General features: G+C 38.7%; 1 protein-coding gene and 1 pseudogene across 2 annotated transcripts in view; both read left to right on the top strand.

Annotated features, from left to right (window-relative positions):
- Positions 1 to 24,491, top strand: part of MELK (maternal embryonic leucine zipper kinase) — a 94,084-nt gene that overhangs the window by 17,455 nt on the left and 52,138 nt on the right. Inside the window, exons 5-8 of the mRNA XM_080820278.1 lie at positions 548 to 691; positions 2,566 to 2,634; positions 4,395 to 4,487; positions 10,613 to 10,711. Coding sequence (XP_080676404.1) covers positions 548 to 691; positions 2,566 to 2,634; positions 4,395 to 4,487; positions 10,613 to 10,711 — 405 coding nt within the window. The remainder of the gene's footprint in view (positions 1 to 547; positions 692 to 2,565; positions 2,635 to 4,394; positions 4,488 to 10,612; positions 10,712 to 24,491) is intronic.
- LOC308352954 (interleukin-1 receptor-associated kinase 1-binding protein 1-like) lies at positions 1,538 to 2,094 on the top strand (annotated as a pseudogene). Its single transcript has one exon. The product of its transcript is annotated as an interleukin-1 receptor-associated kinase 1-binding protein 1-like (transcript).

Below are 24,491 nucleotides of genomic sequence, written 5' to 3' on the forward strand. Positions count from 1 at the left end.
TCTCTCTTAAAAAATAAAATGAATAAATTTTAAAAGATGAGAATGGGTTTTAGTACTCTGCTATAGAACTATAAAACCCTGAATGGACTTAAAATTCATAGGCGTTGGGGCACCTGGGTGTCTCAGTTAGTTGAATGTCTGATTCTTGGTTTCGGCTCAGGTCATGATCTCAGGGTCTCTGGATGGAGCCCTGCATTGGGCACTGCATTTAGCAGGGGAATCTGCTGGAGATTCTCTCTCTTCCACGTTTGTGCTCTCACTCTCTCGAATAAATAAATCTTTAAAAAAAAAATCCATGTTCGTTGGTTCTGCTTCTACTTACTGGTCATAAAACTGCTTGAGTCCATTAGCTATTGATCTCTTTCCTGGAGTAATTATTAACTTGTTTGATCCCAGAGGATATTTTTTAATATGCCTCATGTGTTTTCCTTCCCTTTAAGTTGAATTTAATAATATCTTTGAGTTAAGTATAATTTTTTATTTTAATTCCCCTGAAGTGATTTTTCTAGGTAATAACAATATCTGTGTGTCTCTGTCGTTACTGAAGTACTGCCCTGGAGGAGAGCTGTTTGACTACATAATTTCCCAGGATCGCCTGTCCGAGGAGGAGACCCGAGTTGTCTTCCGTCAGATAGTTTCTGCGGTCGCTTATGTGCACAGCCAGGGCTATGCTCATAGGGACCTCAAACCAGTAAGTGACTGTCATACATGCTCTCAGTGTTGAGAGTCCAACACCATTTACTGGTAGTTACTAGTTTTCCAAGTGTTCTTTCTGTTTATAATCTATCTTGGCTTCTTTTTTTCTTCTACTCATAATGTGAGTACTTTTTTTTTTTCCCTTTTTTCCTTTTTTGTGCTGGTAGGCTTTTTTGGATGTACTTGATTATTGGCATTCTATATATTTGTTCGTTGTGGGCAATGTTATGAATGTCTTTGTAATCAGCTGGGGAATATAAACCTCAGGATTTTATCTCTTGGAAAGAGGAGTTTTGAGTATTTTCTTCAAGAATATTGTCATTGAATATTTTCCCCTTTAGTACTCTTTTCCTAACCCCATCTTCTTTTAATTTTAATTCCATTTTGCATCAGAAGGGAACAGTTCAATGGAATGAAGAGACTCTAATTTTCAGAAACAGAATAAAAATGTAAATACTCTTAAGTCTGCAGGTTCTGACTAATATGAATGATGGTAAACGTGGATTTTATGTTACTTGATATTAGGGTCAGGGACCTAGAATTGGTTGGTAAAATATGGCAATGCTACTATCCTTTCCCTCTGTTTATACCCAGTCCTTTGATTTGAGTTCATTCTTTTGGTTTGGCACACACTGTGTTTGCTTGTAGTTGAACTTCAGAGCACCAAGGAGAAAATGGTTTACGTTAAAGTGTCTTGAGGGGAAGCAGGATCATTATCAACATTCCTCCTCTTTCCCCTTCTATACTTCTTTTCATTTCATTTCATTCTTTTTTAATGATTTTCGTTCTGTTGTTCCCAGGCTGTTTAATATAAACAATCTTAAATCTTATTTATTGGTTTTGCCGCTGCCTGGACTACATCACACAGAACCTCTAGCGGCAGGGTCTGCAGGCAGAAATGTAACTGTGACAAAGGGTTTTAGAAGAAATGCTTATCATACGGAAGCAGAGGTCTGCATTACATTTCCTGAATTTGGAAAAATGCAAAATATGTGTAACTTTCTTATTGAAAAGCTAGGTAGCTCTGCTGTCATCAGCCAACTCCAGTTCTGTTATACTCCAAGTTCTGTTGAGAATCTCAGATGGCAAGGCTGTCTTGTTGTGAATGTGTGGTGCAAAGCTCAAGAAGTCTATAATCTTGTTGGCCAAACTCTAGGAAAACCTTTATTCATCAAAGAAGAAACAAAAGAATGAGAAGGCTACATAGATGATCCCCAGTTGTCCAGACTCTCAAGTTCATTAACTGCAAAACAAAAAACCACAAGTGCAGCAATATATCCTGCTTCAAAAGTATTTATAACTCTTGAAGTAAAGGAGAAAGAAGAAAAAAAAAACTCTGAAATTCCAACCAAAATATATTGCGTTTGCATCTTTTTGTTTGTTTTTATACTTTTTTAAAAAAAAAGATTTTATTTATTCATTTCACAGACAGAGATCACAAGTAGGCAGAGAGAGAGGAAGGGAAGCAGGCTCCCTGCTGAGCAGAGAGCCCGATGTGGGGCTCGCGATCTCAGGACCCTGGGATCATGACTTGAGCCAAAGACAGAGGCTTTAACCCACTGAGCCACCCAGGCACCCCCTGTTTTTATACTTTTAATAGTGTTTGCTTTTGTCCTGAATATATATATTATAGATATGTAAAGTGTTTCTCCCCCTAAAATCTGTCAGTCCTTGCATAAGTTCCCCCAGAACACCTAAATTTCCTTTCTATTTTTTAAAAGCCTACTATGGGAAATACTCTGGAAATAAATGTCTTATATGTGAAAGAAAAGCATATATATTTAAAAATTGTTTTTAGAAATGGCTAGAGGTAGGATGTGATATAAGGAAGTCAATACACGGTTAATGAAAATATCTTTGTTTTTCCAGGAAAATTTGTTGTTTGATGAATATCATAAAGTAAAGCTGATTGACTTTGGTCTCTGTGCGAAACCCAAGGTAAGTACAGAAATCAAAATGCATTTATTTCCTTTGTATATGCACCTCTTAGTATGTTATCTTGCAGGGACTCTTAGCTTTTATTGAGCCTGGCTGCATCCATTAAGAATGTTAAATTTCATCCCTTTTAGATGTTCTCTAGATGATTCTAATATGTAGCCAAGGTTGAGAACCACTGCTCTCGGTGCGGGGTTGGTCCACCTGAAGACCCAATGGGTATGCTCTGAATTTGCAGTGCCGAGGTGACATAAGGTCATTACAACGTGAATTCTGAATTGATGATGTTTTGCAGTTTGAGTATGTTGCCACTAGATGATGCTTTTGTTCATTTAAATAGGAGTTTTGGGAATTTAGTACAGGTCTTTTTTTTTTAATCCAAGTGGTTTTATAACTAACAGTTACATTTTGAGAGACAGTCCCCTTTTTTAATAAAAGAAGAAGAAAGAAGTCCATATGCACTTTTAAATTTATCCTGTTATATGTTTCCTTAATTTGCACTCCACAGTTAAATACTGGTGTTCTCCAGTGTATCTTCTCTTTGAAGTGACTTTGAACTTCCTAGCTGTGCTATCTGCAGAGCTCCTGTGTGGCTGCCTGTTGGAGGCTTCCTCCTGAGTTCTCTAATGATGGCACTCACGGTCTCTAAAATGAGCTGTCTACACTCATTAAGAATGTTGAAATCGCAGACCTGTCTCAGCCCTTTGCGGTCCCATGATTATTTCCTGCCCCCGTCAGAATGAGCTAAATGCAAAGGGAAGCAGATTTTGCCCCTTCAGCTGAATGTTTGATTCTTTCTGATTTTCCTCTCCTTCCCTTGGCTCTTTAGAGATTGTCAGTGGAGCCTTGTGTCTGGGAGCCAAATGCTATAAGGCATTTTTTTGATTGGCAGCCATATAAAGATAAAACATACTTTAAGCAGATAAACTGGTTTAAGTCATGTTCTCCACAGGAGGCAGTGGAAAAGGTTTGTGACCAACTCCATTAGCTTTTATTTATGGCTGCCACAGATTCGACCCACGCAGACACCATCTTAAAAAAAGCAGGGTTGGCTGGGAGAGGATTGCCTCCGCTTTCTGCTGAGGAGTTCACTTCTGGGCATGTTGTTGCAGTTGTAAATGAAATTTCGCAATCTCCCAAGTCGTTTGCAAGTTGTAAGACTATACAAGCATGGGGTGGTTGTATCATTTCCATTCTGTCTTGATATTCTGTGGGAGAGCAGAGGATGTTGGGCAGATCCCTCATTTTCACAGTTCTGGAAGCTCAGGCTGTGATTTGTGTTAGAACTGGGTCTAGAACACAGGCTCCTGAGGTGCTCTTCTGTGCAGCAGGTCCCTCTCTCCCCTCTCAGACAAGCCAAGCTTCTGTATTTATAAAGATTTGGTATTTGAATTAGGGTCCAGGAAAAAAAAATAGCCCCTTTTCTTTGAGTACTTGGGGGGTGGAAAGACACTGGGTGCTTGGGTGTCTGGTAAGCTGATTAGTATGTGAGTGGACGTCTAGGAAAGTATGAACCTGACTTGACTGAGCTAAGGGGAAAAGGATTTTGTTCATGCTGGGTTGCAGTGATGTTGGAAATCCCAAAAGGGGGGACTACATGTGTTTGCATGTGTATGGGCAGAGTATTGAATTGGCTGCAGAGTCTCTTTGGGGTAATCCTTCCTTCATCTAGCTTCTCTTTGGTTGTGCCAAAAGAATGTTTATCAAGGTTTTGATTTTGAAGGCCTGTAACTAATGAGTCTTTCATTTTTTCTTATTGGCAGGGTAATAAGGATTACCATTTGCAGACATGCTGTGGGAGTCTTGCTTATGCAGCGCCTGAATTAATACAAGGCAAATCCTATCTGGGGTCAGAGGTATCATTCACTGATTAACTCAGTATATAATCAATATATATTTATTGGTGATTTCTAAGTGAGCCAGGCATTGTGCATTGGGGATATTACAATAAGGTAAGAAATAATCTTGTTCATCAAAGGGTTCAATTTATTCAGAGAGTAAGATATAAAGTAACACATAAAATGAATAACTTGCAATGAATATAATAATACATAGTATACTTATGAAGCAAGGATACAACCTTGTTGCGGTTGTTTTTGTGTTAAACAGTACCATAGTTTAGAGTGGTTAGTCCAGCCAGGAAGAGCACAAGGCCACAAGAGCAGAGCTACCTAGATGCCGGCTAGCTCTGAGAAAACCTGCACTTTGTTCATAGCCAACTATCTGAGGCCTGCAGTCCTGTGTAGGAGGCCCAGGCTCAAAAGGCCTGGGAATTGCTTTTTTACTTACCATTTGCTACTACAAGCTAGTCAGCCCTTTCCAGTGTCTGGAGTACTAATTTTGCTGATATTAATATCATAAGGCAAACAAGGTTTAGTTATCAAAAGCTCAGGAAATGCTGGATTGAACAGTTTTCTTCAGTTCAGGACATCTCCAAATCTTTTATTTTATTTTACTTTATTTTTAAGATTTTACTTTTGAGAGAGACAGCAAAGAGAATAAGTGGGGAGGGGGGAGGGGGTGGAGGGAGAGGGAGAAGAAATGTAGGGCCCAATCCCAGGACTCTGGGATCATTACATGAGCCAAAGGCAGATGCTTAACTGATTGAGCCACCCAGAGGCCCCTGGGCATCTCCAAATCTTTAATATGTTCTTGTACAATGTTGTCCTTTGGGGAACATCACAGAGAACAGCTGGTCTTGATTTGCCTTGCCTATGGAGTCCCCTTTTTATGTGGAATATCTTTTGGAGCTAGTGTTATGTCAGAGAAACTTTGACATATGTCCATTAACTTTATTTATAACAAGAGAAGACGGGAACTGACTTGTTTTGGTGACTTTTTATTTGAATATAATTTCACACTTAGGAATAGTTGCAGATATGGAACGAGGAACTTCTGTATATGTTTAGTTATATTCACAGTTATTTACATTTTTCCCTATTTGCTTGATCATTCTCTATGTTTGTATATATGTGTATTCTTTTTTGAACCAATTGAGAGTAAGTGTTAGACCTTATACCCTTTTATCATTATGTACTGCATATATTTCCTAAAAGCGAGGACCTTCTCTTTTATACCCATATTTTAGTTCTCAAAATCAGGGACTTTAACATCGATACGACTTATTTAATCCATAATTCATATTCCCATGCTGCTAATCGTACCACTAATGTCCTTAGCTATATTATCCCTCTGGCCCAGGATTGAGTGCAGGATCGTGTAATGCATTTAGTTGTCATGTTTCTTTGGTCTTCTTTAACCTAGAAGAGTTCTTTACCCTTTCTCCATCTTTGACTTTGATGTTTTTGAGGAAGCTCGTTGTTTTGTAGAAAGTCTCTTAATTTGAATTTGTGTGAACCTTATGGTTAGATTCAAGTTAGCATTTTTGGCAGATACAGCACAAAAGGGATATTGTGGCCTTCTCAGTGAGTTGTAGGGAAAGGAACAAACTTTCACTGACCATTTAACATAGTTTTGGAATCATGCTAGGTCCTTTTTCAGTTGTGGTAAAAATACATGTAACGTAAAATTTACCATCTTCACTTTTTTTTTCTTAAAGCATTTTAACCATTTTTAAGTGTACAGTTCAATAGTGTTATGCAGGTTCATATTGTTGTGCAAATAATCTCCAGAGCTCTTTCCATTTTGCAAAATGAAACTCTATATCCATTAAATAATTACTCTCTATTCATCCCTCCTCCCATTGCTGGCAACCACCCTTTTACTTTCTATGTGAATTTGACTACTCTAGGTACCTTATAAAGTGGGGGCATATAATATTTGTCTTTTCATGACTGACTTATTTCACTTAGCATAATGTCTTCAGGGCTTATCCATGTTGTAGCATGTGTCAGAACTTTTTCCTTTTTGAGGGGGTCTGGGTGGCTCAGTTGGTCCATCCATGGATGAATGAATAAACAAAATGGGGTATATATACACAATGGTATATTATTCAACCTTAAAAAGGAAAAAAAATCTTTTTTTTTTTTTTAAAGATTTTATTGTTTTGTTTGAGAGAGAGAGAGCAAGCAAAAGAGCAAGAACAGGGGGGAGGGAGAGGGACAAGCAGACTTCCCTCTGCACAGGGAGCCCATCATGGGACTCAATTCTGGGACCCTGAGATCATGACCCGAGCTGGTCAGATGCTTAACTGACTGAGCCACCCAGATGCCCTGGTAACTCTATTTTTAAATTTTTTGAGAAACTGCCATACCGTTTTCCATAGTGACAGTAACATTTTACATTCCTACAACAGTCTATAGGGTTCCTTATACAAGATATTTTTTATAATTGTCATTTATATCCACAGAGATCGTAGGGCACCTGGGTGGCATAGTCGCTTGAGTTTCCTACTCTTGGTTTGAACTTAGATCATGATCTCTCTGTAGTCGGACCCAACCCTGCATCTGAGCTCTGCACTCAGTGAGGAGTCTACTTCACATACTTCCTCCCTCTCCCTCCCCCACTCTGCTCCTCCCACTCACCTGCAGGGCACTTGTCCTCTCTCTCTCTCAAATAAATAAATATAAAAAATTAAAAATAAATAAATAAATTCTTTAAGTCCACAAAAATCCTTTGGAATGAATACCACTACTCATTTCATTAAGTTAAGATAAAGAAATTGAAGAAATTGAAGCTCAGAAATTAAGTGCCTCTTCAGGGTCACATAGTTGGTAACTACAGGTCAACATTTGAACAGAGTGTACCCCTACTTTCTCTCTTTTTTATTATATAATAATTTTCTTAAAGATTTTATTTATTTATTTGAGAGAGAGAGAGAGGGAGAGAGAGTGAGCTCGAGTTGGGCAGAGGCAGAGGGAGTGGGAGAGGGAGAAGCAGACTCCCCACTGAGCAGAGAGCCCTATAAGGGGCTCGATTCCAGGACCCTGAGATCATGACCTGAGCTAAAGACAGCCGTTTAACCGACTTGACTGAGCCACCCAGGCCCTCCATAATAATTTTTTTGAATAGACTTTTTTTTTTTTTTACATTTTTTAAAAAAGATTTTATTTACTTATTTGACAGAGATCACAATTAGGCAGAGAGGCAGGGAGAGAGAGAGGGGGAAGCAGGATCACCGCTGAGCAGACAGTCCAATGCTCTGCTCGATCCCAGGACCCTGAGATCATGACCCTAGCCAAAGGCAGAGACTTAACCCTCTGAGCCACCTAGGTGCCCTTTTTTTTTAATATTTTAAAGAAGTTTTAATTCCAGTTTAGTTAACATATGGCGTTATATTAATTTCAGGTGTACAATATAGTGACTCAGCAATACATTACTCAGTGCTCATCATGATAAGTGTACTCTTTAACCCCCTTCACCTATTTCACCTGTCCTTCCACTCACCACCCTGTATTTTTTCCACTGTTCCATCTAGTCTCCTAGGGGGAGCGGTTATCATATGCCTAATGCTCACAAGATTCCTAGGGGACTGGTGGTGAGACCCTGCTGGTTTGAATGCATATGAGATTTTCCTATGGGATCTTCAGGTGTTTTCTTGTCTATTTTAATTTAATTTAATTTTGGAGAGAGAACAAGAAAAAGCAGATTGGGGGGGAGGGGCAGAGGGAGAAGTAGAGAGAAAATCTAAAGCAGGCTCCATGCCCAGTGCAGAGACCGAAGCGGGGCTCATTCTCTCAACCCTGAGATTGTGACCTGAGAGGAAGGAATAGGACAGTTAACTGACTGAGCTACCCAGGCACCTTTCTTGTTCATTTTAGTTTGACTTTCCATCCTTCTTGGAGAGTGTCCCAAGGAATTGTATGAGGCACTTTTTAAAAAATGTAGAGCTCAGTCCTGTATGCTTAACGGATTTTGATTCAGTTTTTTTTTTTCCTTTTTCTTTTTTTAAAAAAGATTTTATTTGGGGCGCCTGGGTGGCTCAGTGGGTTAAGCCTCTGCCTTCGGCTCAGGTTGTGATCCCAGGGTCCTGGGATCGAGCCCCGCATCGGGCTCTCTGCTCAGCGGGGAGCCTGCTTCCTCCTCTCTCTGCCTGCCTCTCTGCCTACTTGTGATCTCTGTCTGTCAAATAAATAAATAAAATCTTTAAAAAAAAAAAGATTTTATTTATTTGAGAGAGAGAGAGAGAGAGAGCACGAGATGGGGGAGGGTTAGAGAGAGAAGTCAACTCCGCGCTGAGCAGGGAACCTGCTGCAGGACTGGATCCTGGGACAGGATCATGACCTGAGCCACCCAGGTGCCCTGGTTCTGTTTTCTAAGGCGGGGCTAAAAAAAAAAAAAGAAAAAAGAAAAGAAAAAGAATCTTCATTCTAAAATAAGTACGTTAGGTAGTTCTGTTGTTCATGGTCCAGATCATGCTTTAAGGAATGTCCCATGGTAATTATCTCTAATTCCTTCAGTGATTTCTCACAGGAAATGGTTTCAAACCCCTCCTCCCTCTGATCATCATCATTATTTTCTTTTTTTCTTATTTGGCAATTGGTAGCTTATGGATTTACTTGCATTTGCTTTGGTTTATGATTTTAGTTGATTAGTTTATTCTCATATCCAATTCAAAACAGTGCAGGAAAGGTGTTTGGATGAGTTAACTGAGGAATACTTTTTCTGTTTTTTTCTCTCTAGTAGGCTTTGGTAGATTTCTAAGCAGATGTTGATTTTTTCTTTATCTTTTTATATGACCTCAGACATAATCTCTGTTGACCTCTTCTTATAAGATTTGATGAAGTCATGCTAGCCCACTCCTTCCTTTGTAGCCTGTTTGCTTTGAATTTAACACCCTGGTCAGGAGTGCTATGCTATCAAGGCTTAATTTATGGATTAATTATTTCACATCTCTGGGGCATAAATTGTTAATTTCTGACCTCCTCCAACTTGGAAGAAGAAATCAGGTGTTTGCCTGAAAGTAAATTATTTACTTGGGACATTTTAATAATTTCATATGATTTGGTAGACAGGACTGGGTTAGATTTGGGATACTTAGTATAGGCACTACCTAGATGTGATGCTGCTTGAGTTATTTTAACTCTGTTTCTCTCCTCTACCCAACACCTCCTGCTTTAAAAAAAAAAATGCTTGAGGTGCCTGGGTGGCTCAGTTGGTTAAGCAACTGCCTTCGGCTCAGGTCATGATCCCAGGGTCCTGGGATTGAGCCCTGCATCGGGTTCCCTGCTCAGCGGGGAGCCTGCTTCTCTCTCTCCCTCTGCCGCTCTGCCTGCTTGTGCTCTCTTGCTCTCTCTGTCAAATAAATAAATAAAATTAAAAAAAAAATGCTGCCCTTTTTACCTGTTAAAATTTTCCTAAGGCTCAAGCGAGGGTGGGAGCTGTGACTTGTCCTCAGCCAACAGTGGTGTCATTATTGACTAAGGCCAAATACCGCTTGAGTAAGTGGGTAGTGCTTAGGACTCAGAGGACACACGGATATCTTATGTAAAGGTTAAGCTCCTTTCTGGGATTTTGAGATTTGTAGGGGTGTTTGTGCTGGCAGGCTAATTTCTAGCATCTGTATTTGAGAAGTCAATTGTTGAACTTTATTAAGGTTTCTTTACATAGAGAGGACTTTACGGCACAGTTTAGTCACATTTGCAGATTGTTAGGAGTAAATTTTAAGACTTGTTTTGACATCCTCGTACATGTATATATAATCCTCACCTGTAATAAGCCCTCAGTAGCTACAGAATTGTCTTCCAGAATCAGAGCCCTCGCTCTATCTCCTTCCTTATCATGTCCTATCCAGCCCAGCCAACTGGGAATTATTTTCTCTTAAGTGTTAGAATCCAACATTGGAAGAAAGTGCATGAACTGAGTCAGGAGACCCAGCTGGGTGGCCTGCCATTGACTGGGTGACTTCTAACAAGCCTTCCTTTCTGAGCTCTAGCTTCCCTGTCTGTGGAATCAGCAGGCTGAATTGGATGGTCTCCGTGCTCTTTTTCAGTTCTCTAAGATTCTGTGATTTTGTTAAGTGTACTGCTCTTCTGTAATATGCTCTAAATGTTTTTTTAAATTATTTTTTTCTCCTTCACAGGCAGACGTTTGGAGTATGGGCATACTCTTATATGTACTTATGTGTGGCTTTCTACCATTTGATGATGATAATGTCATGGCTTTGTACAAGAAGATTATGGTGAGTATGACAAGGCATAGGATTTCAGTGTAAAAGTTCTGTACTGCATACTATTTTCTTCTATCCATAAAAGTACAAAAACAGGTAAAAGTAATGTGTGCTGTTAGAAGACAAGATAGGGGTTATGGTTTGGAGGAAGGAATGAATGGAAGAGGGGTCGGGGGTTTCTGTTGTGTTTCTTTTCTTTTTAAGATTTTATTTATTTATTTGACGAGAGAGAGAGATCACTAGTAGGCAGAGGGGCAGGCAGAGAGAGAGGGGGAAGCAGGCTCCCCACCGAGCAGAAAGCCTGATGCGGGACTTGATCCCAGGACCCTGAGATCATGACCTGAGCCAAAGGCAGAGCCTTAACCCACTGAGCCACCCAGGCACCCCTCTGTTGTGTTTCTTGATCTGGGTGCTGGTTATACTTGTGTATTCAGTTTTTGAAAACTTGTCCAGGTGTGCCCTCATAATATGTATACTGTTCTGTGTGTATGTATATTATACTGCTTCAGTAAGTAGCTCAATGAGACAAAAACAAAAGTAAGATGATTTTTCTGCTAAGAGCTTTTATTTTGTATCCTGAAATAATACCTTTGTAATTTACTGGGTTAAATCACATTCTTCTATTGAATTCTGATAAAATAAGAGAAACAATTTCTTTTTGAAGGTAACATTTGGCTTTAAGGTAATATAGAACTATAGTTAAGAGTACTGTTAGCTTTGTTAAAATCGTATCTATCAGAGACAGGAAGTAGATTTGTGGTTGTGGGGGTTGTGGATGGAGTGGCAGTTGGGGAGTAACTGCTAATGATATAGGGTTTATTTTTGGGGTGCTGTGAGCGTTCTGGAATTACACAGTGGCAATGATCACATAGCTTTGTGAATATACTAAAAATTACTGAACTGAACACTTTGAAAGGGTGATAAGTTATGTGAACTATGTTCAATTTAAAAAATCCTCAAAATCATGTATAGCAAGGAAAACAGTAAAATTCTTTTCAACGATTTCACGTTCAAAGCAAGCTAACACAAGAAGATATGTAAAGAGGAAGAAAGAGCACCATTTTGTGCCCCTAGCAAACCAGGGTCAGACCAGCAGAGCAGCTTCTCTCCACGAAGTTTGAATTCAGTTCTGTTGAACAGGTATTTCCAAAGGTCTTCTTTGTATGAGATATTGGAAGGCATGAACAGGGATCTGTAAAACTTGATCATTGTCCATTTGATTCTTGCTGGAGACAGATACAAGACTATTTAAAAAGGGTGAAGGGTCAGGGATGCCATATTATAACAGAGGTATAAATGAGGCTAATACAGGAATGGGTAAGGCGTGTGGGAGAACATGTTCAAGGGAAGTGAGGTTTGAGCAGGGCTTTCAAAAAAGGGTGGAAGTACTTCAGAAAGGGATGTGGGAGAGAGCATGCTGATGGAGTAGACAGTATGAGCAAAGATAGAAGATGGGAGAAGCATGAGGGAAAACTGACGTTTTCTGTGGTTGGACCACTGGGTTTCCAGCACCCTTTAGGGAGGGAGACTACCAAAATCAACTCTCATTCTTTGGACGTGTTACACCAAATGGAAGTGGGAATTCCGGTTGGCTCATTTCTTGCCCTATAGAACAAGTTTAAGGGTACTGAGTTCAATCTTCAATTTTTAAATTTATTTGACTTATTATTTCCTATATCCCATCCTGGAAAAACCTTTAAAATCCATGCCGGAATGACAAAGAATAGTTTTGGGAAGAGATGGAATGGTAGTAGTTCCAACTCTTTGAAGGCTAAGGAGCTCTGATGGATGCTCGGTTCACGGTAGCTGTTAGCACTGCTTTGGGGAATTGTGTGGGCACGTGCTTCTCCTTGGGAAGGGGAGAATGATGGGGCAGTAGCTGGCAGCTGGCTTCCTGGGACTGGCTGCTGAGGTAGCCAACAGCCTGTATTTCCTCCTTTCCCTTCTCCAGAAGCCTTCTTTCGGCTTTATAGGGTAGTAGCAGTTGCTTTGGCTCTGGTGGCTCATGGTGGCCGCAGTTCCTGACTACATAGAGCCATAGCCTACTCTGCCCCCAGCAGCATACTAGAGAGAGTAGTGGTAGGATCGCTTTATTGCTTCAGCTTTGCTTAGAACAGAAATGGAGTGGGATGGAGGCTGGTCTTTGGGCAGCTCAGCAACAATTATCTAGCTATGCTTTTTAAAAAAAGAATTAGGTTGGGCTTTTCAATATTCATTCTTTTTTTTTTTTTTTTAAAGATTTTATTTATTTATTTGCCAGAGAGAGGTCACAAGCAGGCAGAGAGGCAGGCAGAGAGAAGGGGGGAAGCAGGCTCCCCACTGAGCAGAAAGCCCGATGCGGGGCTCGATCCCAGGACCCTGAGATCATGACCTGAGCTAAGGCAGAGGCATAACCCACTGAGCCACCCAGGCATCCCAATAATTCACTCTTTTTGCTGCTCTTTTCTTTAAAGTAGTAGAGCTATGTTTCTTGTTCTGAAAATAATTTTAGTACTGTAACTACTAGTATATTTTACCTCACTCTTTTTTTTGGAATTCCATGCCAAAGAAACTGACAAACATATTTCTCCTAGATGAACTAGAATTGGATCTATTTGGTGGTATAGCATGAAATCTTATATACCGTTTAGAATTCTAGAAAGATAGTGTGGGAACACATAATCCTAGAAAGTCACTGTTGGAAAGGATCTTATAAATTATGTTTTCTTACCTCTGCTTCTTGTTTCATATTTAAATCTTGACTAAAACTTCTTCTGCCTTGGCTATGCCGACGTAATTTCTCTGCATATTAGCATCATTTGGAGTGCTTTAAAATATATTGGGTCTGGCCCCAGAGCAATTAAATCAGAATCTCCATGGTATTTTTTTTTTAAGATTTTATTTATTTGACAGAGAAATCACAAGTAGCCAGAGAGGCAGGCAGAGAGAGAGAGGGAAGCAGGCTCCCCGCAGAGCAGAGAGCCCAAACGTGGGGCTCGATCCCAGGACCCTGAGACCATGACCTGAGCCGAAGGCAGAGGCTTAACCCACTGAGCCACCCAGACACCCCTCCATGGTATTTTTAAAATCCAAGATCTCTGCTTTCTGTCTGTGGACAGAATATGGCAAATTACTGAGACTTTTTGAGTCTTAGTTTCTTCCTCTGTAAAATGGATGGAATGATAGTTTTTACAATCTAGGGTTGTTTGGATTAAATGCATTAAGCTATGCATAGCATTCAGAGTAGTGCTCGATAAATGTTAGCCCTTATTCATATACATGTCCAACTTTGGTTTGCCAGTATTTTGTCCAGGACTTAAAATTTCTTCAGAGAGTAATATGTACTTTCTTTTCTTAAACTGTTTTATTTGTTTGTTTGTTTTTGGTTTTAAGATTTTACTAGCCCCATAAAGTTAATTGAGGGGTATTTTTCCTATTATTGTTTCGTTAAACTGAACTCCTGATCATCTCAAATGAGTTTCAGTTCAGTTTTGAACACAAAGAATGTGCCCATTTTGTCTAATTTCTCAGAGTTAATTAGTGTAAGATTATTTATCAGTGGTAAAGTATATATCAGATTTTTATGTATCTTTTTCAAATTATGCATGTATAAGGAATTTTATATTGTATCTATTTATGCTATTCCCTTTCCAGTTTTTTCACATGAATGGAATTTCCTAAAGTTATGGCTATGCTAGGGGCAAAAGTGACTGTCAGTGTAACAGGAGCTAGGATTGACGTTTTGTGAACATGGAGACTTCTGAGAATTATTGACTTCTTGATGATAAGTACAGGAATCATAGTAAGACATTATGCCAGAAAAGATCACTATGATAATTTTATCCAGGAAAAGTTTTGAATATTCACCTTGGCCATGCAAAGGCTCAGTAACGATGTGTGACTTTGGACAGTCTAATTTCGATATACGCCATGGATATCCACCTAGTAAAACAAAATGAGGTACTGTATGCATTTACCAACTATAAACTTTGATTTTAGAATAATTATATCTCTTTTTTATAATGATGATTAGACAGGCTGTAATCTTTGATTTGCAATGTTAAAATGTAATCCTCATGTAAGAAGACTGCTTGGCAGATGGGCGTGCATTCAGCTCTTCCAATTTATATCAAGGCAGTAGGGACAAGTTAAACAGAAGGGGTAGGTGGACCAAGGATTGAGGGCGGGATATATTGTTGTCTTATCCTTTTGGAAATAGTAGTTGATCTATCATGGAATTGTTCCTACCAAGTCTGACTCTTGAGTTAGAAGCGTGATGCACATGTGTGTGAATAGCTCCGAATCTGTGCTGATCTGTGCTGTAGCTTAACTTACTCCTTTCTAGAGTGCCAAAGGCAAAGAAAGGTTGGCTAGAACTTCAGTCAGTCTTCTTGCCCAGGTGATATAGAGGTTGGCAAACTGTGGCCTACCAGTCAAATCTGGCCCACCACCTCTTCGTTTAAATAAAATTTTATTGGAACGTAGCCATAGCTGTTTGTTTACGTATTGTCTGTGGCTGCTTTTGCACAACAGTTGGTGGAGTTGAGTAGTTGTGACAGAGATTGTATGGCCCACAAAACCAGAACTATTTACTATCTGTTCCTTTTCAGAAAAAGTTTGCTGACTCCTGGCTTAGTGTTCGTGATCTGTAGTAGAATGGTCCTCCCCAGAGCCTGCCTACTCCCTTTCTAGGATATTGGTCTAAAATGCCCACGCTTGTAGTTTATCAAGAAACTAACATTCAGTTAATTGTTTTTATAATGAAAAACAAAGAATATATGTTAGGTAAAAAGCTAAAACATTACTAAGGAATATATATTAAAAAAACCCACCCCAAACAAAAAAACTTCCTGTTTACTTAGGCCTCCTATCTTCTACCACAGAGACAACTATTTAGAGATTTCTTTTATACATTTGTAGGAATTAGCTGTACTTATACAAACCTTTATATATGTGTATATATCCTTTGGGATTGTATAATCCACACAGTGGATGGACCTTGCCCCCTTCTCCTTTCTTCCTTTTTGTTTTATTTATTTTTAAATATTTGTTTATTTTAGTGAGAGAGCGAGCAGGGGCAGGCAGAGGGAGAGGGAGAATCTCAAGCAGACTCTGCACTGAGCACGGAGCCTGATGTGGGGCTTGATCTCACAATCCTGAGATCATGACCTGAGATGAAACCAAAAGTCTGACGCCTAGATGACTGTACCACCCAGGTGCACCCCCCACTTTTAAAATTTATTTATTTATTTATTTATAAAGATTTTATTTATTTGAGAGAGAGACACACAGATATAGTGAGAGACAAAGAAAGCGGGATCAGAGAGGAGAGGGATAAACAGGCTCCTGCTGAGCAAGGAGCCTGACGTGGGACTCAGATTTCAGGACCTTGGGATCATGACCTGAGCTGAGGGCAGACGCTAACTGACTGAGCCACACAGATGCCCCTCCTTTTTAAATTTAATGCTTTACTTTGAAGATTGTTTCATATTTGTACATAGCAGCGTGTATAGGTTTTCATTGTTTTTTTAATGGCTATGTAGTATTCATTATGAAATTTCTTTGATTCTAAGTTTAGGTACATCATTTTTAAAAATTAATTTTTAATTCACAGTTACATAAGCAGTGCATAAAAATATTTTCTGTATAAAGAATTAAAACATTACAGATAACTGAAGTTCTCTTGACCTCTCACATAGGTAATTACTATTATCACTTTGGTTCTTTTGGAACTTTTATTTGTATTTCTAGTATTTTGTATTTTTTCTTAACATAAATGATACACTAATATAATTCTGTATTTGTCTTTATTCAACAGTATGTACCATTGTACATATAACATTAACTCATTTTTACAAATAGTTTGTCTAGCCATTTTCTTGTTGAATATTTTAGGTTATTTTCTAATTACTACCATTCATTGAGTATTTACTATGAGCCAAGTGTTGGTCTATGCATTCTACATAGATTAATTTATGTAATCCACACGATAGTCCACTGAGGTAGGTACTGTTATCATACCCTTTTTAAACATGAGGAAAGTGAAGCAGAGAGCAGGAAAATAGTTGCGTGAAGCTATTTGACTAATTATTGACAGAACTGGGATTTGAACTCAGGTGGTCTACATCCAGAGGCTGTGTTCCTCTGGATGCCAGGTATATCCTATGACATGGTTATTCCATCTCATAGAGCATCCCAAGGAAATTAACATTTGTCCTGTGTGTTAAAATCTGTATATTTCAGGATTTTTTTAAAAAAAGATTTTATTTATTTATTTGACAGAGAGAGCACAGCAGGGGGGGAGGGGTAGAGGGAGAAGCAGGCTCCCCGCTGAGTAAGGAACCTAATGTGGGACTTGATCCCAGGATGCTGGGATCATGACCTGAGCTGAAGGCAGCCGCTTAATCAACTGAGACACCAGGTATCGCTATATATTTCAGTTTTTTTCTTCATGCTTTTTTCTAGTATCATTAGCTTTTTTCTTTTCTTTTTTTTGGATATATTATTAAGTAACCTACACCCAACATGGGGCTTGAATTCACAACCCCAAGTGTGAGGAGTTGCACATTACACCGATGAGCCAACCAGGCACCCTAATAATTTAAAATTTTTTAAATACTAATTTTTTGATCTACCAGAAATTAATAGTGGTGTAAGAAGTAATAGAGACCCAGTTTTTTTCTTTTTCAGTCCAATTTAAAAAAAATATTTCATTTATTTATTTGACAGATCACAAGTAGACAGAGAGGCAGGCAGAGAGAGAAGGGGAAGCAGACTCCCTGCTGAGCAGAGAGCCCGATGTGGGACTCGATCCCAGGACCCTGAGATCATGACGTGATCTGAAGGCAGAGGCAACCCACTGAGCCATCCAGGTGCCCCTTCAGCCTAATTTTTATTTTAAAATAGTTTTAGATATACAGGAAATTTGCAGAGATAATACAACATTCCCATGTATCCCTCACTCAGTTTTTCCTATTATTAGCATCTTGTTACAACTAAAGAACCAGCATTGGTAAATTAATATTAACTGAATTCTGTACTTAGTCCAGTTTCATTAGTTTTTCTCTAATGTCCTTTTTCTATTCTAAGATTCTCTCAGGATACCATGTTATATTTAGTTGTCATATCTTCTTAGCCCTCTCTGATCTGTGATAGTTTCTTGGGATCTTTTATTTTTAAATAAATTATTACTTATTTATTCTAAAATAAGTAATTGGTTGTCCCAGGACTGCTTATTGAATAATCCATCATTTTCCCATTGATTTGAAAGGATGGTTTTATTATGTATTAAATTTCTACATTTACGTATTTCTTTTTCTGGAGTTTTTATTTTATTGTACTTTTTGTCTATTCTTGTCTGATACACAATTGTTTTAGTTGCTGTATCTTTATTATACCATTTATTTTATGTTTGGTAGAATTAGCCTTTTCTTATTATTCTGTTTTTCCTCTAGAATTTTTCCGGCTATTCTACTATGACTTTTTTCCCTGGTGTACTGTTTAAATGGAATGTTTGGAAAGCTAATGTGTCCATAATTTGATGTAATAAGGTCTATTCCATTTTAAAAAGGGATGACTTGGTAACATATCTGTGGTATTAATAATGGAAAGTGAATGAGCCAGGATTGCTGACCTGGCCTTGGGTGCTCTTTCAGTTGTATGAAATTCCAGTCCTTTCATATGTTTATGAAATCTTTATGTTCATAGCCTAGAAACATACTTATTTACTGCTTGTCCATGTTTTTATTTCTTAATTTTTGTGTGTTTGTGAGTGTTAATAGTGCTTCTTTTTCTTTTGAAAAACACTGCTATTAAATTACTGTACTTCTTTATAATAGAATGTTCTATAGCCATACAAATAAATGAGGAAGCTTTTTACTGTTATGACTGATACCCAAGATAGATTGTTGGGGGGAAAAGCAAGGTTAGAATAGTATATATACTGTACTATTATTTTTGTAAAAATGAAGGAAAGGGAGGCATATTTTTGTTATTTACTCATACATAGAAGGGGACACAAGTTGTAGTTGCTGTTCTTTTTCGAGAGAAAAATTGGGAGAGAGGAACGAAGGGAAGACTTCTCATTCTATGCTCTTTTAAATTTTGAATCATGTAAGGTTTTTACTTCTTGCCTAATAGTTCTGACTAGGACTTCTAGTACTGTGTTGAGTGGAAGTGGTGAGAGTGGCCATCCTTGTCTTGTTCCTGGTCTTGCAGGAAAAGCTTTCAGTCTTTCCCTGCTGAGTGTGATACTAGCTATGGATTTTTCATTTATGACTTTTATTATTTTGAGGTAGTTGTCTCTTTATTTCTAGTTTATTGAATGTTTTTATCATGAAAGGGTTTTGATTTCTGTCAAATGGCTTTTCTGCATCAGCTGACATCATGTATTTTTTTTTCTCCTTCATTCTCTTAATGTGATGTATAATGTGTATTCATTTGTGTATGTTGAACCTTCCTTGCATTCCAGGGTTTAAATAAATCTGACTTGGCATTGGTGTATACTTCTTTTAGTAGGCTGTTGAATTTGGTTTGCTAGTAATAAGTTTTTAAAAAGTAGAATGATGGGGGTGCCTGGGTGGCTCAGGGGGTTAAAGCCTCTGCCTTGGGCTCAGGTCATGATCTCAGGGTCCTGCAATCGAGGCCCGCATTGGGCTCTCTGCTCGGCAGGGAGCCTGCTTCCCCCTTTCTCTCTGCCTGCCTCTCTGCCTACTTGTGATCTCTCTCTCTCTGTCAAATAAATAAATAAAATCTTAAAAAAAAAAAAAAAGAACGAAAGAAAAGAAAATTGAAAAAAAAAAAAAAAGTAGAATGATGAAGTTCTGTGTGAATTTTGAACCCCTAAAACTGATGTGAGAAGTGGAGGAGATGCCGTCTCCAGTGAAGTCTGAGTTTGTCTATAGCAGTGGAGTTGTATGTTTACTTGAGTTGTGCCGAAATCTCTGCTGCATAGAGCATCCGCATCAATTTTTTTGTTGTTGATTTTTTTTTAAAGATTTTGTTTTTCAGGTAATCTTTATCCGCGATGTGGAGCTCAAACTCCCAATCCTGAGATCAAGTCACATGCTCCACTGACTGAGACAGCCAGGCACACCTTGTTGTTGATTTTTGTGCTTTATTCCTCTACTCCTTTTTTTTTTCCTTCCAAGGAGAGAGAGCATTCTGAAGTGTGTATGTTTTGTATTTTCATGACCCTTTCATGTGGATTCTTAGAAAAAATAAAATGTTTGCTGGCATGGATATTCTTATTCTCTTGTTACAAAAGTAGTACTTAATATTCATGAGCTTCTCTTGTCATTCTCTAAGTGGCCTAGTTACTATTACTCTGCCCCTCTTATAGATGAAGAAACTAAGGGGCAGAGACTTTAAATAACTTACTCAGAGTCTTTTGGCTGGTAAGTGGCAGAGAGATTTGAACTCAGCTTGTCAAGGTCCAAGCTAGTTCTCATAACCATCCTGAAATACTGTTTCTCAACTTTGTAGTTACTAGTCTCCAGAGAATCATAGACTCCTAGGTGGGAAAGTGACCCCAATACTGAACTTCTTTTTGTGTCCATTCACTTGGGAATAGTATCAGACACCCCAACTTGTCAGATTTACCAAGACCATAAGTTAATTCTCCTAATTGATATTATTGTGCATCAGCCTTTTTACTCACTTTCGGTGTCACTGCTGGTGGAGCAATTTAGGTGGGTCCTTGTTTTCTTTATCAGTAGTGCTAGAGCCTTGCAGTCAAATCAGTCATTTCAAGGTCCGTTCTAGCTCTGAGTAGCTGTAAGTTGTCTGGCTTTTCTTTGTTTCCATTTGTGTTCCTTTGTTTGTTTCAGCCTGGCATTTCTGTTGAAATTTTAAATCTTGATTCTGCCCTCATAAATCAGTATCACTTGTCTCTCCCAGCATTGTGCCCCTTCGCACGTTTCTTAAATAGCTCTAATCCAAGTTGTCAATTAAAAAACTGAATAGAATAGGTGTTTAGAGAATTGGGTTTTGGTCCCTATAAGGTACAGTTAACTAAAGTTTTGTGGTCTTATCCACAAAGATGAACTGAGTGACCGTTAATGCCTTACAGAAATTGAACTATATTAGATCCATGATATGTTTCTCATTTACTGACTTAACTCTAAGCTTTGTTTTTCTTTTCTTTCTTTTTTTTTTAACCTATCTGGACCTAAGTTTCCATACTGTCTACTTGCTTTCACTTGCTGCTACTTCAAGTTCACATTCATATGGCAGCCATGAAATCAATGCCCTTGGTTATTAATATGTTATTTCTCTGGCGCATGGGGAATGTACCAATATACAATCTTCAGTGTTCTCTACATTTGTTTGTTTGTTTGTTTGTTTTAATCCTTTGGGGGGTATTCTGATATTTTTGGTAAATCAGATATTTATGCATTGGAATGAATATGGTAGAAAATATCTAATTGTTCAGTAGAGATTTAACCTTCCTAATTAATATTATTTACTGATAACTGTATATTCTTTGTTTCTCCTACTCTGAATTTCATTTTTTAGTTTTTCATGTATTTGCAAGTTGAAAATTGATTCAAATTAGGACTTTTATGCATTATTGTGGAATTTAATTTCACACATTATAGATTTTGAAATTTATTGTAATCTTGGCTCAGAACTATTGTTCCGAGGCGCAGTGTAATACAGTCTGCTGGTTGAATCTAATTAAGGTGTCGTATCACTTGCATGCAGTATGTATCTTTGCCTAGAATGTTCTAAAATTCCTCACTTGGGAATAACACTTCCTTCAGTTCTTTTTGGTCTGAATGAAAAAACCCAGCAGTATTTGACACACTATATGTAACTCTTGTTTAAGAGGCAGACTGTGTTTATCTTTTGCATTTGTTGACTATTTTAACCCAAATGCCCAACTGCAGTTTCTAGTATGATCACCAGCAGATTGGGTATTAATCTTATTAATGTCACCTATATTCATTTACCATTACTGCATTCAGAGACAAGCATGACTGGGCACTTGGATGGTTCAGTTGGTTGGGCGGGTGCCTTCGGCTCGGGTCATGATCCCGGAGTCCCAGGATCGAGTCCCTCAACGGGCTCCCAGCTCCATGGGGAGTCTGCTTCTCCCTCTGACCTTCTCCCCTCTCATGCTCTCTCTCACTCTCTCTCGCTCGCTCTCAAATAAATAAATAAAATCTTAAAAAAAAAAAAAGAGAGACAAGCATGACTGTACTCCAGTTCTGGGTACACAAATATTAAGGAAGTATAAATAATTTAGTAAATGAAAGTTGAATAGCTTGCAAGTAAAATTGCTTTCTAACAAGTATAATTTATAATTTTAAAGAAAATGGGCACATTATCTTTTTATGAGATTATATTTTACAATTATTGAGTTGACTATATACTATAATTATGTGTTAGAAAGATTGCCTGCCTTTCTTAGAACCATGTGAAAAATGAACAATTTCAAGCTCTCTAGAATTCTCAGTATTATCTTGCTTAGCCCACAGGGTGTCATATCCCCCCCCACTGCCGCTTGGTTTCTCTATTACCCATTTCTTGCTCTCATTTGCAAGGTAATCGTCCCTTAAATAAACAAGAATTCTCTAAAGACTGAGCAGAAACGAGGGTTAAGTTGCACAGCCCTGGTTGACAGAGGGCCTTTTATGGAGATGTTCTTCCCCAATAGAATTGCTCATCCCAAGGTCTTTTCCATTAGATCTTTGGGTATACTTCCATTATTGAAATAAGGAGCCTTTCTTCCTGTTTACCTCTAGGCTTTCTTAGACTTTCCAGCATAGTACAACAGAAAAAGTACCGTATATCTCTTTTAGTTCCATGTCCACCCCTTTTTTGCTCTGTACAATGTTTTTCAATTTTGGCACTACTGACAATTTGGACTAGATAATTCTATGTTATGGGGGCTGTCCTATGCATTGTAGGATATTTAGCAGCATCCCTGGCCTGTACCCACTAGACGCCAGTAGTAGCTCCCAAGTCATGACAAAAGAAGGCTCCAGTTGCTAAGAGAGTAGATCTTAAAAGTTTTTATCACAAGAAAAACACTAGGCAAACAAAACTTGTAAATATGTGTTCTGATAAATATGAATTAAACTTATGGTGGTAATCATTTCATAACATATACATATATTAAATCATTATGTTGCACACATAAAAAGGTCTCCAGATGCTACTAGATGTCTTCTGGGGAACAAAATCACCCCCAGCTGAGACCAAGTGCTTTATAATATTGAACAAGTGCTTGATTTCCCTGGTTGAGATTTAGTTTTCTCATCTGTGTAATGTGGTTAATAATCCTTGCTTACTGCACAGGATAAAATATATGTGCAAGTGTTTTGTGTGTTTTAAAGTATTAAGTACAATTAAGAGGCTGGGTTAAGCCTGGCAGTAGAACTCAGCTCTGAATTCTATTACCGTCAGTATCTCAGTGCAAAGAATGAAGCTGAAGATGTCGGGTGTTGGTGATGGGTCACAGGCCTCATGACTTACCGTGGATGGAACTCTCCAGAGCTCTTCTGGCACAACAGGGAAAGCGGGTGGGTACACTTCAAGATGTAATGGGAGCAGAGCTTGACTAGATGATGCGTTCCTTACCAGGCAGTTCTGAGGCAGCTGCAGTGGGGCATAGCTCCATTGGGAGGACATGTGGCATTCCCCAGAATGACTCTAGCCTTTCTTACAGTACTGAGTATTTAGCACTCTGGCAGGCATGGTTTTGGCTAACATACCCATCTCTGGTCTGTTACTATTTGGGGCATCCCTGTCTCCCTCCTGTTTCTTTCAGATTCAACAAATATTTATTGTCTCTTATGTGTAGGGCATTGTGTTGAGTGCTTTCACATATTCTCTTTTATTCCTTTTAGAATCCTGTGGGTGGAATTACTTGTTTTACAGATAGTAACAATAGTAGCAGTAATAGTAGCCTTAGTTGTAGAGGCAGCAGTAGTAGAACTAACATATGTGGTGTTTTTACGGTGTGTCTGGCACTCTGCTCAGTGCTTATGTATTGAATCACTGAATCCTAGCAACAGTTTTTGGAGTAGGTACTATTATTTTGCTTCTTTGTACAGATGAGGAAACTGAGGCACATCGTGATTCAATAGCTCATCCACATGACTAGGAAGTGGTAGATTCTGGATTTGAATCTAGGAAATTCGTCTCCAAAGACTACTGTCTTAGGAAATAGGTCCAGAAAGATTAAATAACTTGTACAAGTTCTTGAGCTACCGAGAGGCAGGCTGGGATTCACGTGTAATGTTGACTCCAGCCCCTCACTGTTTCCTGTGTTCCAAGCACCACGCTTTTCATTGACCCGTTCTTGCCTCTTTCTGGCTAGGATAGCTTCGGTGGTGCTAACTTAGTGGGGGAACTTGGGATAGCACAAAGGGGGATCTGTATGAAGATACGTCATGAATTCAAGATGGGATGATAAAAGGGGTGATAAAATGAGGCAAAGAGGAACTTGGAATCAATCTGGTGGAGATTTTCTTACTCAGTACTTCATTCTGAATATTTCTTTTTACATCTGGTTTCTGTAGAATACTGCTTCTTTTAGTTAAGAGTACTTCTGTTTTGGGTGGTACTTTCTGAATTTAAAGGCATAACATTTCTTCTGTGTTGATAGATCTGGTGATGGGCCTATTATCTGTGTTGGAGCAGACCAGAAAGGGCTAGAACCTAGAATCAGACCTTTTCTTGGGGTGGGCACGCGCTGATGGGAGAGAGGTATGTGTAGACCCTTATAGATGGTGTATAATTTCCTGGTGTTATTATAACAAAGTACTACAAGGCAGTGCCTTAAAACAACAAAAATTCATTCTTT

The sequence above is a fragment of the Martes martes genome (genome assembly GCF_963455335.1).
Source record: "Martes martes genome assembly, chromosome: 12".
Classification (NCBI taxonomy): Eukaryota; Metazoa; Chordata; class Mammalia; order Carnivora; family Mustelidae; genus Martes; species Martes martes.